Source organism: Zeus faber (genome assembly GCF_960531495.2).
Source record: "Zeus faber genome assembly, chromosome: 12".
NCBI lineage: Eukaryota > Metazoa > Chordata > Actinopteri > Zeiformes > Zeidae > Zeus > Zeus faber.
In genome coordinates, this window is record NC_137196.1 from 7891303 (window position 1) to 7907688 (window position 16386).

The window sequence follows — 16386 nt, forward strand, 5'->3', positions numbered from 1 at the left end:
GAAAACTAACGGCACGAAATTCCAGTCTGTATGAGAGTCCCCTGCCTGTGTTTTCCCCTGTGGTCGTCCCTTAACATGCATTGACTCAACGCAAGGCCTGCATCGATTCTCTCCGTCTTGCTGCTGTTTTTAAAATACATGACTTGATACTCGAGATGAATTTCCTCCTTTTTTGTCTGCCGGCGCTTCCAGCTGTTTGTGTCCGCCTCTAACCGGTATCTCGCTCTGTGTTGGCTCCGTCCCTCCCTTTCTTTGCCTCCCTCTCACCAAGCCTATTTCTCCCGTTTCTCACTCCCTTCTTCTCTCTTTCTCATTTCGCGTCACGCACTCGTCTCAGACGGCGGGGTGGTCTTCGGCGCGGTGCATCGCAGTGGGGCTGTCGCAATTTATGGGCGACAGCGAGAGGCCCCCCGCAGGGCCGGCGTGATTGCGACCTCTCCCTGTTGCCGTGCACCCGCCATATCCTCCATTTTGCCAGAAGGAAATCACATCCTGGATTCTGGAAACCTCTGTCCTCTTCCCTTCTCCACTCAAAATCAATAAGAGCGCTCCGCTGGGAAGGGGGTGCGTTGTTGCCGCTGTAATGGTTCGTTCACCGCCATGCTGGGTTCTGCTCCTGGGGTGATTCGACTGGGGAGCAGGGGAAGACAATAAAACAAAAAAAAACACCTAACCTTTCGATAGAATTTTTCGTCCCTCGAAAGACCGCCGTGAGTTTTAACTAATAATTATGGCCTAGCTTCTCAGGGGAACTGGAAAGGCTCTGGGCTGACCACTAAGCAAATCATGGCAAGGCCAATCTGCATAATCTTTTCCCGGCTACAATCGTTCTATAATTAAACGTGATAATACAAGTCTTTCTGTAGCTTTTATTCCCCTCTGTTGTTTAATTACATGGCCGTTTGAATGGGCGCCAGACGCCACGCAAACACTCCCCTGGCCTCTGACTCACCGGGAAAAGCGACGCCCTAATTAACACATGAAAAGCGCACGCTCGTGCCACGCCAAAGGGCCATTTTTGTCGGCCTCGTCTCATTTTGGTGCTGAGGATGGATGCAGCCCACCTACGTGTAGATTTCTGGCCCTTTCACCCCTTGTTTTCTGCCCTCTCAAGGTTAATCCACAGACGACCATATTTCTCCACCAGGCGAGAGAGAAGCGTGACCGGACGGGACGGGAAGCCGGTCCCTCCTGCTAGCTCGCCCTGAGGAAAATGGGAAAGAAGAGCAGGAAAGGCTTACTAAAAAAACCAGGACTGTCTCTCTCTCTCCCTTTTTCCGCCACAAATGGAGCGAGGTCGCTCCTCCCATCCTTTTGTCCCCCGTCCCCCCCCCTCGTCAGACAGCGTGTTCAGGGCGCTCCGTCGCAGTCAGCGGCAGTTTGTTAATCTGTGAAGAACAAAGTCAGTTTATTCCAATCCGTCAATAATGGATGAGCGTTGAATTATGAATGGTTTTTATTATGCGGCTCGTTGAGCCAGGAGAGGGGTGAAAAAGAAGACGTGAACTACTGAGTTGTTCATGGATGGTGTAAAATCTGTGCTGAATGGAAATGGATTTGAATGGACAGAAAGCCGTCAGATTTTCTCAAGGAGCTGGAGGTGCTTCGGACTGGGCCGTGAATTAATCTCCGGAGACCCCATGCGATCGCCTCAACCTGAACCGGGGGGGAGGGGGTCGGTCGGTTGGCTGGCTGGTAATTCCCTCTGAAATGGAGAGCCCTGTCCAGGCCATCCAGCCTATTTTGCCCTAATAGCCTGACCAGACTCCCCTGAACAGGACAATCTGGCTTGGCAAAGGCCCAATTAAACTCCACAGGAGACAGAGACAGAGAGAGAGAGAGAGAGAGAGAGAGAGAGAGAGAGAGAATGAGGCCCCATGGAGCAGACACTTAAAAACTCCCCCGGGTGAAAATGGGATTCCTGACCCACCTATTCCTGGCATCATGCATCTCTGCCATCTGATTGGCCACAGCGTACGGGGGGCGCATAAGCGATGGATGGCCCCGGCACTGGACCTCATTAATTCAGTGTTCCATCAACCACCACAGCAACAGGGTGTCTCTTGCTCTCTCTCTCTCTACTTCCAAATATAACACCCTATCCCTCATGTTGCTTTGTTTTTGTTCTTTTTTTGGGGAGGACGGGGGAGGGGGGAGGGGGCTGTCTTTCTCTCTTCCTTTCACCGTCACCTCGCCGTGACTCACCCTGCCTGCCCCCGTGGCCACTTTGTCCTTTCTTTTTTTACAACAACCCCCCTTTCTTAATCTCTCATCTTTCTCTCTCTCTCTCTCTCACCCGTTCCCCCTTTTCTTTTCTCCTGCTCTCTCAGTATCTCTATCTATTTGAGTCCAAATCGGACCAGCAGAGAGACATGCAGGATAATTGTATACCTTCCCCCTCCCAAAGAAATTACACACACACACAAATAGATACTGTATGTATGACGTGCACGAACGACCGGGCACTATCATTCTTTCTTGTTTGCGCACAACAGAAGAGTACAAATAAGTATCCCTCGCTCTCACGTCCATTTTGTCACGGCGTGTAGGAATGTAAATAACCGTCGGAGGAGATAGAAGATCAGATTCCTGATGGATTTTCATGTTCATAGGAAGGTTCCACTTGCATGTCATTGATTTTGAGAGCGGAGGGCTGTCGAGCAGTGATTCACTGGAAATGGGATATACACCCACACACACACACACACACGGATTACATATCTATCTGTCTATCTATCTATCTATCTATCTATCTATCTATCTATCTATCTATCTATCTATCTATCTATCTATCTATCTATCTATCTATCTATCTATCTATCTATCTATCTATCTATCTATCTATCTATCTATCTATCAGTCAGTCAGTCAGTCAGTCAGTCAGTCAAAATTAATTCAACTGTCTTAAACTTTTAGTGTATTTGGGATAGATAGATAGATAGATAGATAGATAGATAGATAGATAGATAGATAGATAGATAGATAGATAGATAGATAGATAGATAGATAGATAGACTCAAACTTGCATTTACCTCCGTCATATCCAATTTGTCAACAAAGCCTTTTCCACGTAAAACTTATTGTGAGATTCCCAAAGATACATGTCTGGGCCCACTTTGCATATTGTTCGGATGGAGCCAGGGGTGAAAAAATATAACTTTTGACGACTGCAGCGAGGCAGCGCTGACTTCAGAAGAAACACAGCGCAAAGCGAATATGAAAAACACTCCATTTGGGACAAGGAAAGCAAATATTTACACACGCAGTATGCCAGATTTGTGCCGGAAACTTTTTCAAGAATCTGTGTTTACTCTCTCTCTCTCTCTCTCTGTTCGGAGTGAAATGATTAATCATATTTTAGATTTATTCAGATTTATTAACAGAGAACCAAAAGGATCCAGCACTTACCAGTGGTGATCAAAACAAAGCTTGTTTTATTTGAATAATACACGACAGTGATAAAGGGCGAACAAGTTTGAATTCATAAACAAACATAAATACATGCCGGATCTTAACAAATAGGAGATCACTGGCTACGTACAATCATACATGTAGACAAAATATTATCAACAAACAGTCAAACATTACATCATGATATAATAGCACACTGACATTGATAGTATAAATCACTATACAGTATCAATGGAGTATTGTCCAGAAATTGGAATCGTACCAAATGGGTCAACTTATACAGTAACTATGGAGGCCATGCTTATTTGTTAAAATGGTGCCTGTATTTATGTCTCAACTTGCCTAGAAACTTTAACATTAAATATTATGTTTGAATTTCGGGTGTCAGTTTAGTTATGTATCTTAAAATCCACCATGTGAATTCACCTTTATTTTTTCTGTATTGAGAAGTCACATTTCTAGTCTGCTGGTTAGCCGTAGTAGGCATTTTCTAGATGCCAGTTCAATGTTGAAAGGGGACCTATTATGCACATTTTTACACATGTTAATAAAGGTCTCTGAGGTCCACAAAACATGTTTTTGTTTTTTTTTGCTGAACATGCCACTCAGATTATGCATTTGAGCCATTGTGACATGCCTCTAAACCCAGACTGTTCAAAAATAGCATGTTTCAGTGTTTGTGGCTTTAATTGTGAATTAGCGGCCAAGCCCCTAGTTCCAGCCAATTGGTTTTGAACATAAATTCCGGGTTCTGTGAGCCATTGGGATTTTGTTTCATGTAAACGTCGGAAAATAAAATAAAATAGAATAAAATAAATAAACACATCTACAATATAAACACACTATTTTTATCGTTTTTGTTTGGAGAACCGCACAGCGTGTCATTAGTTTACCTAATTATTTTACACTTTGATTCAAGATTCAAGATTAAAGAGGTTTGTCACATACATATACATAGTTCCATACATATACAGTATGCAGTGAAATGTCAATGCAACGCACCCAGCGATTATGTTCTAGACTGAACACTATAGCTACCTAAAAATTTCTACTTGACTCACTAACTGATTCCTAAAACGTAATGCAGTAAGTCGAATACTATAGAATAAAATAAAATATATTGAATAAAATAAAATAAAATAAGAACTCATCCTTGAACTTGGCCATGTACAATATGAACATCCGACATTGTAAAATTATAAATATGACAGAAAATAAGGAAAGGCATAATAGGTCCCCTTTAATGTTCAGATTTGGATAACCATCATTCATCTTTTACATTGTATGATTTTAGCGAAATCGCATTAGCACAATATACATTATAGTGAGTACATTAAAAAAAATTCGGGGGAAAAAATCTGGTTAATTGGGAATCATTTTAACTCAAAGATTGAACAAATTATTTACAGATTTTTTAAGAAATTACTTGCCACCTCCCACCTGGCTACACTGTACCAAGAAATTAGGAGAAGCAATGGAAAAGCCCTCTCTCTCTCTTAATCCTAAATCATTCCAGACTCCATCCGTCCATCTATATGTCCGTCCATCCGTGTATTTATTTATCTTCTATTTCTAGTCTTTTCTCTCTCCCTCTCCCCTCAGCCTCTGAAGATGCACTGCCAGACGTGCTCGCTGGTGACCAGCTCGGGCCACCTGATGGGAGGCCGGCAGGGCGAGGAGATCGACAGGGCGCAATGCGTCATCCGCATGAACGACGCTCCCACCGGCCGCGGCTACGGCCGTGACGTGGGCCGCCGCACGTCGCTGCGTGTCATCGCCCACTCCAGCATGCAGCGTGTTCTGCGCAGCCGCCACGAGCTGCTCAACGCGAGCCAGGACACGGTGTTCATCTTCTGGGGTCCAAGCAGCTACATGCGGCGCGACGGCAAGGGACTGGTCTACAACAACCTGCGCCTGATGAACCAGGTGCTGCCTAAGCTGCGCGTCTACATCATCAGCCTGCAGAAGATGCTGCAGTTTGATGACCTCTTCAAGAAGGAGACCGGCAAAGACAGGTGAGGTGGGGGAGGGGGTTCTCTTTTGGTGGCCCACGAATTTAAAAGCTACATTAATCCAGTGTTTCCCAACCTTATTTTTTGCCACGGCACACTATTTACAATAAAAAAAATCTCACACTTCTATCCTGTTAACGACCACAAAACTTCAGAAACGTGTAGAAGTATGCAGAAGTATGCAGAATTATGCAGAAGTATAAGAACTATTGACATGCGAACGATTTGTTCGTTGCGAACAAATCTTTTTAATTACTTGTTGGGGAGCGAGAGTGGGCAAGTGAGTAAATTCACAAACTGAAAATTATTATTGAGGACTAAATTAAAGTCCAAGGCAAAAATGGGCCAAGGCGTCTGACACCATTCATATTGAATGCAAGGGCCTAACTTTGGTTTAAGATGTGGGGGGAGGACACCATAAAAGGGGGCCTGGGCCATCTTTATTAACAAACCATATACCTACCAAACCATAAACCACATAGAACCTACAGCGCCTGCAAGTACTAAAGCTAATAATTAGATTTTGTTCTCCCAAAGAAGATGATCTATAATGTTGTCAATGTGTTAAAGTCAGGAACGCTATGAAGCCTGCCAGAAACGTACTTCAAATTTTAACTTTAGGGTTTGTTGTAATTGTCTTTTTTATTCATTAAGTCTTCATCTATTTCCACAATTATAAACACAATTCCATCAGGACAGCCATTTTACATGCAGCAAGAAAAAAGGAATATACTAAGAACCTCATTATGAAGGGTAAGTTAATCTTAAATATTATATTATAGAAATATTACCATTTTCATATACAAAAGAAAAAGTATTTTGGTTTGAAAACCCAAATAATCTGCATCATGAATACATGCCTGGCACTTGTGACGAATCAAACCGCTTGAAAACCGGTCGAGAAATCAGCGTGTTATGATGATTTTAATTGTGGATGGACCTCGTAATTTCCGCCCTGATTTAATGTGATTGCATTCCACCAAAAGAAGAAGTTTTGACCAAGTTCAATGATTCTTGTGGGAATTCCATTCACAACTCGTTCAGGAAGCCTTCCCTCGCTCACGGTGCATTGGACCAACTGAACAAAACGGGTGAAGAGGTGGAAAATCGAGCGACTCTTTTTACTGTGTGACTCATCAAGAACGGAATCTCAAAAAAGAGCCATCACTAGGTAGAGTCGTCACTTTAGTGTGAAACTCGTTCGGATGAATGCGCGTCTGCTATTCTGTCTGGAACTGATAAATGGGATGGATTAGGAGGAAGCTCTCTCAAATTTTTTATCATGGGGCCTGCATTTTATTCGCACCTTCATGAGCGACAGCATGAAAGAATACTGGATCCTCGTCTGCCCGGAGTGTGGTCCATGAAACTTTCAACACATTTGGTTCAGCCACATTGCACTTCTGTTACATCACCGTGGGGATGGCGAGGTCATCTCCCTGGGGGGGACAGGAAAAAAACGCCGCTCTTTCTCTCCTATTTTCATTTAAAGTCGACGAAATAAAGAGTGTTTGCTCCATCTCACAGCTTCTCCTAATTTTATTCGATTCCGTTGGTTACAAATAATTTCCCGACAGGTGGGTGATAAATGTCACAATTAGGACCTGAATGTCTTCAATTTAAGAAAACAAAAGACCTAAAAATACCCTGACAGACACAGACAGATAGATAGGCAGACTCTCCTATTCCTTTTTTTCTCACTCTTTCTTGTCGGCTTTGAGCAGAGATTGGATCTTGAGTTCAGTTTAAGACCTATGTCACAAGGGAAATTACAGAGAGGAGAGAATTTTGTGAATATCTTTCCAGGGCCAGCGCCCTCCAGGTGGAGCTGTTTACACTGAATGAGTGATATGTTACGTTGCGTTGTGCAACTCTCACATCAGCGTCGCCGATCCCCACTGCAAATGGAATTTAGCCAGTTTGTAATCAGGTAATAACTTCCAAATCTACTCCCCTTAAATTAGTCAACTTAATATGCCAGTTGGTTAAGGCAGTTTCACTGAAGTGAAGTTCCTTCATTCTGCATTATTTTGATTTAACGATTCAACTTTTTGTACAGAAAATATCAATGGACAGACATCAAACAAACAAAAAGAACAAAAAGAAACAACCACATGACCAAAAAAACAAAATAGACATGACAATAACAACACATCATACAAACAACTAAATAATAACAACAATAATAATAATAATAATAATAATAATAATAATAATAATTATTATTATTATTATTATTATTATTATTATTATTATTATTATTATTATTATTATTTCATTATACTGAGATGGGCTCAGCAAGAATTTGGATTTATTCACCCCATTGACAGTAATGATGCAGTTCTGTCAGACAACTTGACAGCGCAACATGCTTGCACACCCTTATTTGGCCGTCCTATTTAAGCAGCTAATCCCTTCTGCCCTACCTGCTCTGCTGCCTGCTTTACTGTGTTGCTGCACTCCCTCCAACTCTCCTGCATCCACCTGTTGGGCTTTACTCTTCTATCCCCCGATTGGGGCATTCAAGCTCATCACTCCTGTGTTTCTGGCTCTGGCTTACCCAAACTCAAATGATGAATAAAGATCATTTTAGATGTGTTATGTGGGACCAGATGTTAATATCCCTTGATTGCACATGTGAGACTTGCTGCCTGGACTCTGCAGGATGGTCAGGTGAGTCATGGCATCTTCTGGGTTATCAACAGTGGTGGACAAATTACACAACTCCATTACTTGAGTCAAAGTATAGATACACTCCTGGTATATATAATATTACTCCAATACAAGTGAAAGTTCAGTCAATTTTTTACTTGAGTTAAAATACTGGAGTACTTGCTTTTAAAAATACTTACTTAAAAGACTATTTTCTTTTTAATGTCACGCATTGTTGTATTGTTGCCACAATCCATTTACAGAAAACAATGACTCTAGAACAACCTTCCTGACTTGCTTGTGGAATCTTTTGAATAAAAATATTGTAGAATATGCTTATAAAAGCCCATAGAAATGCCTATAGAAACACAATTGAATCGACAACAGGGCAGCCACTATCGTTTTTTTTATTTAACACCCCCCAAGCCCATCCCCAGAAAACAGCATGGCAGTGAATCTTTCCTCATTTAAAAACATTTCAAACATGGACTTCAGATATGGCCATGGGTGGTCTAATCGTCATCTTTATCTGCCATAGCCATCTTACCACCGCTGAGTACTTCTTCTTCTTTGGTGTTTATTGGTGGTTGGAAAACCTGCTCAGAGGGTTGGTTCTGGGCCAACGCCAAGGTCAAATTGAGCAACTCAAAAATGCAGCAAGTACTACAGTGTAGGAGGAGTAGTCTACTGTGATAAGTAACGAGTAATGGGAACCTTCGTACTGACGAAATGTAGTGCCGTCAAAAGTACAATATTTGTCTGTGGGAGCCTCTACCCACATTTATGGGTTTAGGGAGGGAGATGGAGGCGTTCTGGCACTGGGGCGCCAACATGGCGTGAGTTTTATTCAAAATCCTAACAAAAAGACTCGCTGGCCAAACAGGAACATGAAATAAAAGGAATGATTAGTGTCTGTTTCTCCTCGGTCCGCAGGCGTTTCCGCGTCCTGCACCACGCCACCCCAACTGAAAGACAGTACAACATACAGCATACGAAAACTCTCCCCGCCGGGTCCGATCAATCCGCGCCAAAGAGGCAGAACTTAAGTTCAGTATTTAAGTGAATTTACTTTCTTACTGTCCACCTCTATTTATCAAGTGGGCGCCCTCTTTCTCCGGTGTTTTGCCGATAGGCCAACAACACCTCCAGAGGGTTCGGCAGTGAATCCCGGTGTCCCGGAGCCCGATTTCGCCGATTCCTTTCTCTCCATCCAGAGCCACTGACTACCTTTTCAGCAGTTCTGGAGGTCTGAAGTGGAGGACAGAGAGTGGTGGCTAGGACTGCGGCACGCCACTCCCCCGCCTGTCTGGGCTTCCCTCCACCGCCCCCTCTCCCCTCTTACCATCTGGTAGAGACGGAGAGGGTAAATTAGAGCAAATGAAAGATTTGTCTGTCAGAAAGTCACGTTACGTCCTCTAAGAGTAAATGTTTACTCTATTTGGAGTGGGTATCTATTTGGTGGAGAGTATTGTAGTCGAGCATTGGTGTCATTGTGCATTTCTAAAGTAAAATTTAAGGATTTTATATGTTAGCGTGACACAGAGAGTGTAGGATAGCAAATAGGTAAAAGTGCTTTGTGTGTGTGTGTGTGTGTGTGTGTGTGTGTGTGTGTGTGTGTGTGTGAGAGAGAGAGAGAAAGACGAGAAAGAAGGAGCAAGGTTATGGCTGCACCTGCCCATGCGATTTCTTTTCTGCTTTTATGCGAGGGGGTTACCGCGGTACGTCCACACTTTGAGCCCTGAGAAACGGCTGATACACATCTCCGGCAGCCGTGTTTATCAGAATATGTGTCAGCTCTGCTCTCCTCCGCTATCCATCTCCACGCCTTTTACTCTGCAGTCCCGCAAGGTCTGAGACAAGGTGAACGCTTTTATCCGCCGTGCCACATCGAGTTCTGCTGACTTGCTATCAGTTGTGAAGATGAGAGAATGGGAATGGAGATGGAGATGGAGGATGAAGTCACTTAATGCGTCGGGAATGGAAATATAAATGTATCAACAGGGAAAGTGGATTTGAAAGGATCAGTGCACAAAATATCAACGGGCTATAATTTTAAAAAGAGAGGTTCCTCCATTTGCCTCCGTATTGGAAATAAACTTGAGAAAGAAATCGATTAGTATGCAACAGGCAAGCCGGCACAGCACTGGAAACAATAATCCTTTGACCTATATCAGGAAATCGTGCCTCTGAATTGGTATGAGAAAGGCACTGAAAGCGGCGTAATCAGCTGTGGGCCCGGCGACACCGCCAGCCTGTAATTGCCGATTACCGTGTGTGCCATTTTGGTAAAAAGATAATTAAGTTCGCGGGGGAAGTTGCCACATCTTCCCACTTTGATAATATCAACAGAGGAGCAATGAGAAACAGGTGTCCCTCCGCTTCTGCCGTGCCTGATTGCCAAGACGGGCTGGTGATTAACGGAAAATTATTTTTTGCAATAACCTGCTCCCCCACCCCCTCCTGTGTCATTTTATCTTCCCATAATGCCATATTGTAGTCGCTAAACAGTCCCATTGTGTCGTGTGTTTAGGGCTTCTGCTTAATGCCCTAATGCATTGTAATGGAGCCTACTTGAGTTTCCATTACGGACAGGGAGCTGAGTGAAATACTCTCACAACTAATATATCCTCTTGTCCCAATGGAAATAGCATAAAAAACATACAATTCTAATATTTCCAATGAGATTAGTGAATTAAGTTTCGGAACAAATTTCAGTTTCTTGCCTGGTTCGCATGGTGTTATGAAGATCGCAACATCAGATCAGAAGCAGCTCAGGCAGACATGGAGTGCAGTGGCTTGAAGAGCCTTTTTTTTCTCTTCTTGAAGTACAAACATGCCATATTTCGATAAAAAGACACATTTTCATTTGTGGGCTCTAATTCTTCGTAACGCCTTTACGAGATTGATGTCACATGTTTCACAACAATAGTTTTAGTTTTTTCAAACAGAAATGAGAGAAGTTATAAAGCGAGAAAACCAGTCGGCAAACCAGCATCAAAATCAAAGACATTTATTTAAGGGTCACCACTTATACTCCTTTTTAACAAGTTAATATAGGTCTTTGAGGTCCCCAAAACATGTCTTTGAATTTATTTTTTTTTTTGCTGAAAGTACCACTCAGATTATGCATCCTAGCCATTCTAACATACCTCTATACCCCTCTTTCAGTCCTTTTCTCGAAGGGTTGTTTCTGTGAATGTAGCTTTAAATGCAAATGAGCTGCCGCTCCCACACCCCACTCCGGTGACATGTTGGACCTGGGTGGAGGTGAAATGGCCTCCGTGATTCACGGCAAGTCAGTATCTTCCTCTGAATCTATGAAATCAGCAGCAAGAAGCACTGTGGGACATTACCACCCATTCTCCCATTTTACTCTCCTGTTATTTGTTGAGTGTTGAAATAAGTGTTGAAATCTTATTTAATTGTTGAGCCGAGCACGCACGCACGCATGCATGCGATCACACACGCGCACTATACACAAAATGGACCCGTCTGTGAATGGCCCCTCCTCTCTGCAAATTATGAATCAATATCATGCTTGGGATGTTTGGTTTGGTCACCGAAACCCAGGACTACTATGGCACCGGTTCCCATACGATCGATATCTACCACTTTCCTCTCCCGTGCGACTCGAGCCAAGTAGCAGTGGTGCTCGTCAATGTCACATCTAGATTCCTGCGTGGGTGGAGATACTCAGATGGGGGGCAGTATTATTCTAATAAACCCTACTTGACGTAGTAGGGGAGGCAAATCTGAACGACTTGTTGAATTACAGCTTTTTTGACCTGGGTTGCCCACAAAAAACTGACTGGATTGTCTTACTTCACAGTATGTGTGTTAATAGGCCCATCAGAGTCCCAAATGTATGTGCACAATCACTGAAAAATTGAGTTTTTCATAAGTGGCTTTTAACAGAATGCTTTCATCAACAGTTATCTGCCTGACTGATCAATGTTGGCAATGTAGGATGGGAATAATTCAGGTCACTGAGGTCACCACCTTTGTGAAGATGGACCACCCTGATCGCTTTCCATATTGGAGGAACTCTACCAGTTCAAAATGTGGAAAAAGTTATATCACGAAAGCGACTGAATGCCAAGAAGGCCTGACAATGTGCGCAACGGTTCACAATGTGAAGTTAAATGGTCATTATGCTGTCGGCATCAGCCATGTCAGTTTTGCTTGTCAAGGGACAAGTTTTCACAAATAACTTCAGCCGTGAGCTGAATGCGAGGCTGGTTTTTTTTTTGTCTTTCTTTAAAGATTTCACAATTTTACAAAATCTACTTCATCACATTACATTTTGAAAGCGCAGACAGGTAGTAATCACATTCATATAATAACAATAATTCACATTAAATAGCAGTAGACAAATTCAAGTTAGGTAGCTTGCTCTAACTGAAGTTCTATGATCATAGGCGAAGCCCTCTAACCTCCGTCCTTATTGGCTTTCCCTGCGCACATGTATGGCTAATTCAGAATTAGAACGTACCCATTAGACTGACAGCTGTGGCCCGCCCCTATAAAGGGTCCCTGCGCCCACTGTTCTGCTCCCCAAGGATCTTTGGTGACCCTAGGGAGACAGGGCAGAAAAACCTAGAGGGCTTCGCCTTTGATTATAGAACTTGAGTAAGAGCAAGCTAACTATTGTTGTATTTCACATAGGTGCTTCCCTCTAGCTTTGTCCTTATTGGCACAAGACCAAGCCAGTTGAGTCTACGCCCTGCTGTCAAAAAACAAGGCAATAGCTCAGCCGGAACAACCAGCCAATATGATGATAGGCATAATAACTAAAGACTAACAGAGCAGTGGGAATGGCGTTATATGTGGTATCCACTTTAAAATAGCATCATGACTGACCTCGACAGAGAAGGTCTGCAATGTATCTGGACTGGTGGTTAAACTAAACATGCACTGGAACCATCTGTCCTCATTTGTATATCCAGGTGAGCAGGTCAGCGATGTATCCGGAGCGGCGGTTAAAACATTCATGTGCTGGGTCCATTTACATATTGGATAAGCGGTTCACACTAGCTTATTCGCACAATGCAGCCCGTGTAGGGGCTAAATGAGGGATGCTGTGTGGAGCACCGAGGACGATGGGGATCCTCCAGATACATCCAGTAGATAACATCTGACAAAGAGGCATGGTAATGGCTATGACGCTGTCATGCAAATGTCCTCCACTGACACACATGGAGATGTTTATCTTCCTTGTAAATGTGCAGTGACACGTAGAAAGAGTTGAGCATGATGTCCCTTGAATGATAGGAGCTCATGATGTTCTTCTATTCGGTTTCAACGTAGCTTTGCTCAGATTGCGATTCATAAGAAGGCAGTTGGGATGCAAGAACAGGGCCGCCAGCTCCCCCACACATTTAGCAGATGTCAGTGCAAGCAGAAGCCCAATTTTGACAGGCAGCTGTTTTAAAGGGATGGAGTCAATCGGTTCAAAGCTCTGACCTGTGAGACACCACAGAACCGATGCCAGGTCCCATTGATGGGCGAAAGAGCAGGACGGGGGTCGATTATGTCTTGCTCTCTGTAATAAGCGTTTAATCATGGGAAGGCTAACCGAAAATGTTTTTTCTCCAAAGCCCTCATGGCAGACGAAATAGCCAATGCATACACCTTAACAGTTGAAGGGTACAAATCCATGTCCAATAACAACTGGAGGTGGAAAGCCCAGCGTACTGAGTGTTGGTAGAAGCTGCCCTGGCACTCTTTATCCTATTAATCACTGCAGAGGAAAAGCCCTGTTGTAGCCTCAACCTCTAAGGTTCCAGGCCACCAGTGGCTGACCGAGAATCGGGCGCTGTTTCATCATTCCCTGTGCCTGGGAGATTGTAGCCAGGAAGCTGGATATTGGCCATGATTCGTCCACCAGTAACAGCAATGCAGATGTGTGCTCTGAGGCTACTAGGACGAGGCATGCTCTCCATTCCATTCACACTCTCGTTTGCAAGCGGTCCATGAGGTGGATGGGAGGGAATGCGTACAGCAAATCACAGGGCCAGGGGGTGTTGGTGAATTCGTCCACTCCCAGTGGTGGTTCCTCCTGGCGGTGAAGGTTGAACCAGAGCGGACACTGAGTGTTGTCCCTGGTTGCAAACAGGTCCACCTGTGCTTCTCTCAAGCGGCGCCAGATCACCCTTACAGTACATTCTATATTACAGGAATGTCGAGCGCTCTCAGGCTGCAGAGGTTGGCATGTGCCCAGTGCTACAGTCTGGCCGCTGAGCGAAACAGGTTCAGTGACCTCACTCTGCCTTGTCGGTTGATATAAGTGACTGCTGATTGGTTGTCTATCCTGACTAGAACGCTGCGGTTCCTTCAAAGGGAGTCGAACTGTTGTAGCACCAGTAGGACTGTATTGAGTTCCAACATTGTTCAGATGGGGGATTCTGACGAGGGGCTTGTCAGTGTGGCTTTCATGGCTAGGAGGTCTAGATGAATGCCTAGGTAATCCATTGTATGGGAAAAAGACTGCTCTTCTCCCAGTTGATGGCGAAACCCAGGTGGGAGATATGTGTCACCAGGGACTTGGTGTGTGCTCTCATGGGGAATGAGACAGCACAAGAATATTATCTAGATAGAACAATATTCTCATACCTCTCCCCCGAAGTGGATCCAGTCGCGTCTCCACGCACTTTCAAAAGGTGCACGGTGCTAGGGAGTATCAGTACCAGTATCTGCTGGTACTCATAGGTTATTCCCATACAGGCAAAGCGGAGAAACCGTCTGTGTGCTGGTCGGGTGGGTATATGAAAATATGCATCCTTGAGATCGATTGAGGTGAAGCAGTCTCCCGGCATGATGTAACGCAGCAGGCGCTGTGTAGTAAGCATGTGGAACTGTCTCTTTACAATACGTTTGTTGAGAGCTCGTAAATCCAGAATCGGTCTCACTCCCCCTGTGTTTTTCAGAACCAGAAAATGGCTGGTCTGACTACTCACTGGCAGAATGATCCATATGGCTCCCTACTTTAGAAGTGCTGCTATCTCCTCTGATAAGGCAGCCTACGCCATGAATTTGACATTGTCTGTCTGATGCCTTGGAAAGGCAGGCATTCCCATAATCTCCTCGTTGCCTGGGTGCCTGTCTTGCCCAAGGGGGGCCTTGTCCGAAAGGGAGGGGGCCTGCCTGCTGACCGCGGACGTAGAGGAGAACAGACTTGATATTTTGCCGCACGGTTCTTATCTCGCTCAGCCGGGAGAGTGGGGGGCGTGGCTATCAGCGGAGATTCTGCTTGCTGGATCATAGCACTGGGTACCCTCCCCACGGGAATGAGTGTAGAGCCACCGGTGGAGGGGCTGCCGATGTGACATGAGTGGGTAGCTGTTTGGGTCTAGCTGGGCAGCCGAAGCACCTCCACTAATCATGTTGTCAGCAGTAATGTCACAGGTGCTTTTCTCTATTTATCTGGTTTTGTTTATTAAAATAAACGTTTTTTACATGATTACAACTTTTTTTTATTTGTAACAGCATTAAACAGGTTGTGGACCAGTGAGGGGTTCTCCTGGCATCTACTGGTCTGGATCGAGGATGGCGGTCTGGCTGCTCACTGGCAGTCGCCTGCTTGGCGCGGGTCCTGTGGGGGCCGTGAGCTCCCTCCTGGCTTGCCTGTTGATCTGGTTGGCATGTGGTGGGTGATGGTGCTGGTCCACCAAGGTGACACGGTGGCCCAGGTGGGCCCTCTCCTTCTCCGAGCGGCAGAGCCGCTTGGTCAGCTCGGTGAAGGAGGGTCCGGGAAGATTGTCATCAGCGAGTTGCCCGTAAATGGGCTTCATCTTTTCCAGCTCCGGGAGAGCGGTCAAGTCCAGCCACAGCATGTGCTGGGTGTGTGTGGCCCACGTCATGGCTCTCCCCGCTGATACTGTCAGGGACTCTCTGCCTGCCATCAAAGTGCCCAGGGAAGCACTGAGGAGGGCGGTGCCACCGATTGTGCCCCACACTTGAAGCTCAGGGCCCCCAGAGAGGAGCTGGTGACACTTATTTGGTGGGGCGGGTTTCCTGTACATCTGCCATACGACATGAGAGATCAGGAGCACTGCCAGTCCGGCCTCCAGACGAGGGATCCCCTTTGTCTGGGCATGGACTCCTCCCTCTACGGCCGTAAAGGAGAGGTAGGTGGAGAAAGACCCCTTGAAACACGTTAGGTGCAGTCACGGCACCGTCAATGTAGCTGTTGATGGCGGGAACTGTGGGCAGAAGATGTCCCTTCTGGCATTGCTGCCGCTGAGTGAATGAGCCTCAGGAAATCATTGCAGGACAGAGGGACCGTGGGCACCCGAACTCCTGGTGCCAAGGA

The 16386-nt window shown here is 45.0% G+C and overlaps 1 protein-coding gene across 1 annotated transcript in view; it reads left to right on the top strand.

The window, feature by feature from the left end:
• st6galnac5a (ST6 (alpha-N-acetyl-neuraminyl-2,3-beta-galactosyl-1,3)-N-acetylgalactosaminide alpha-2,6-sialyltransferase 5a) overlaps positions 1-16386 on the top strand; it is a gene marked incomplete at its 3' end in the record, with an annotated part of 42118 nt that overhangs the window by 20076 nt on the left and 5656 nt on the right. The window contains exon 3 of the mRNA XM_080011242.1: positions 5014-5426. Coding sequence (XP_079867368.1) covers positions 5014-5426 — 413 coding nt within the window. The remainder of the gene's footprint in view (positions 1-5013; positions 5427-16386) is intronic.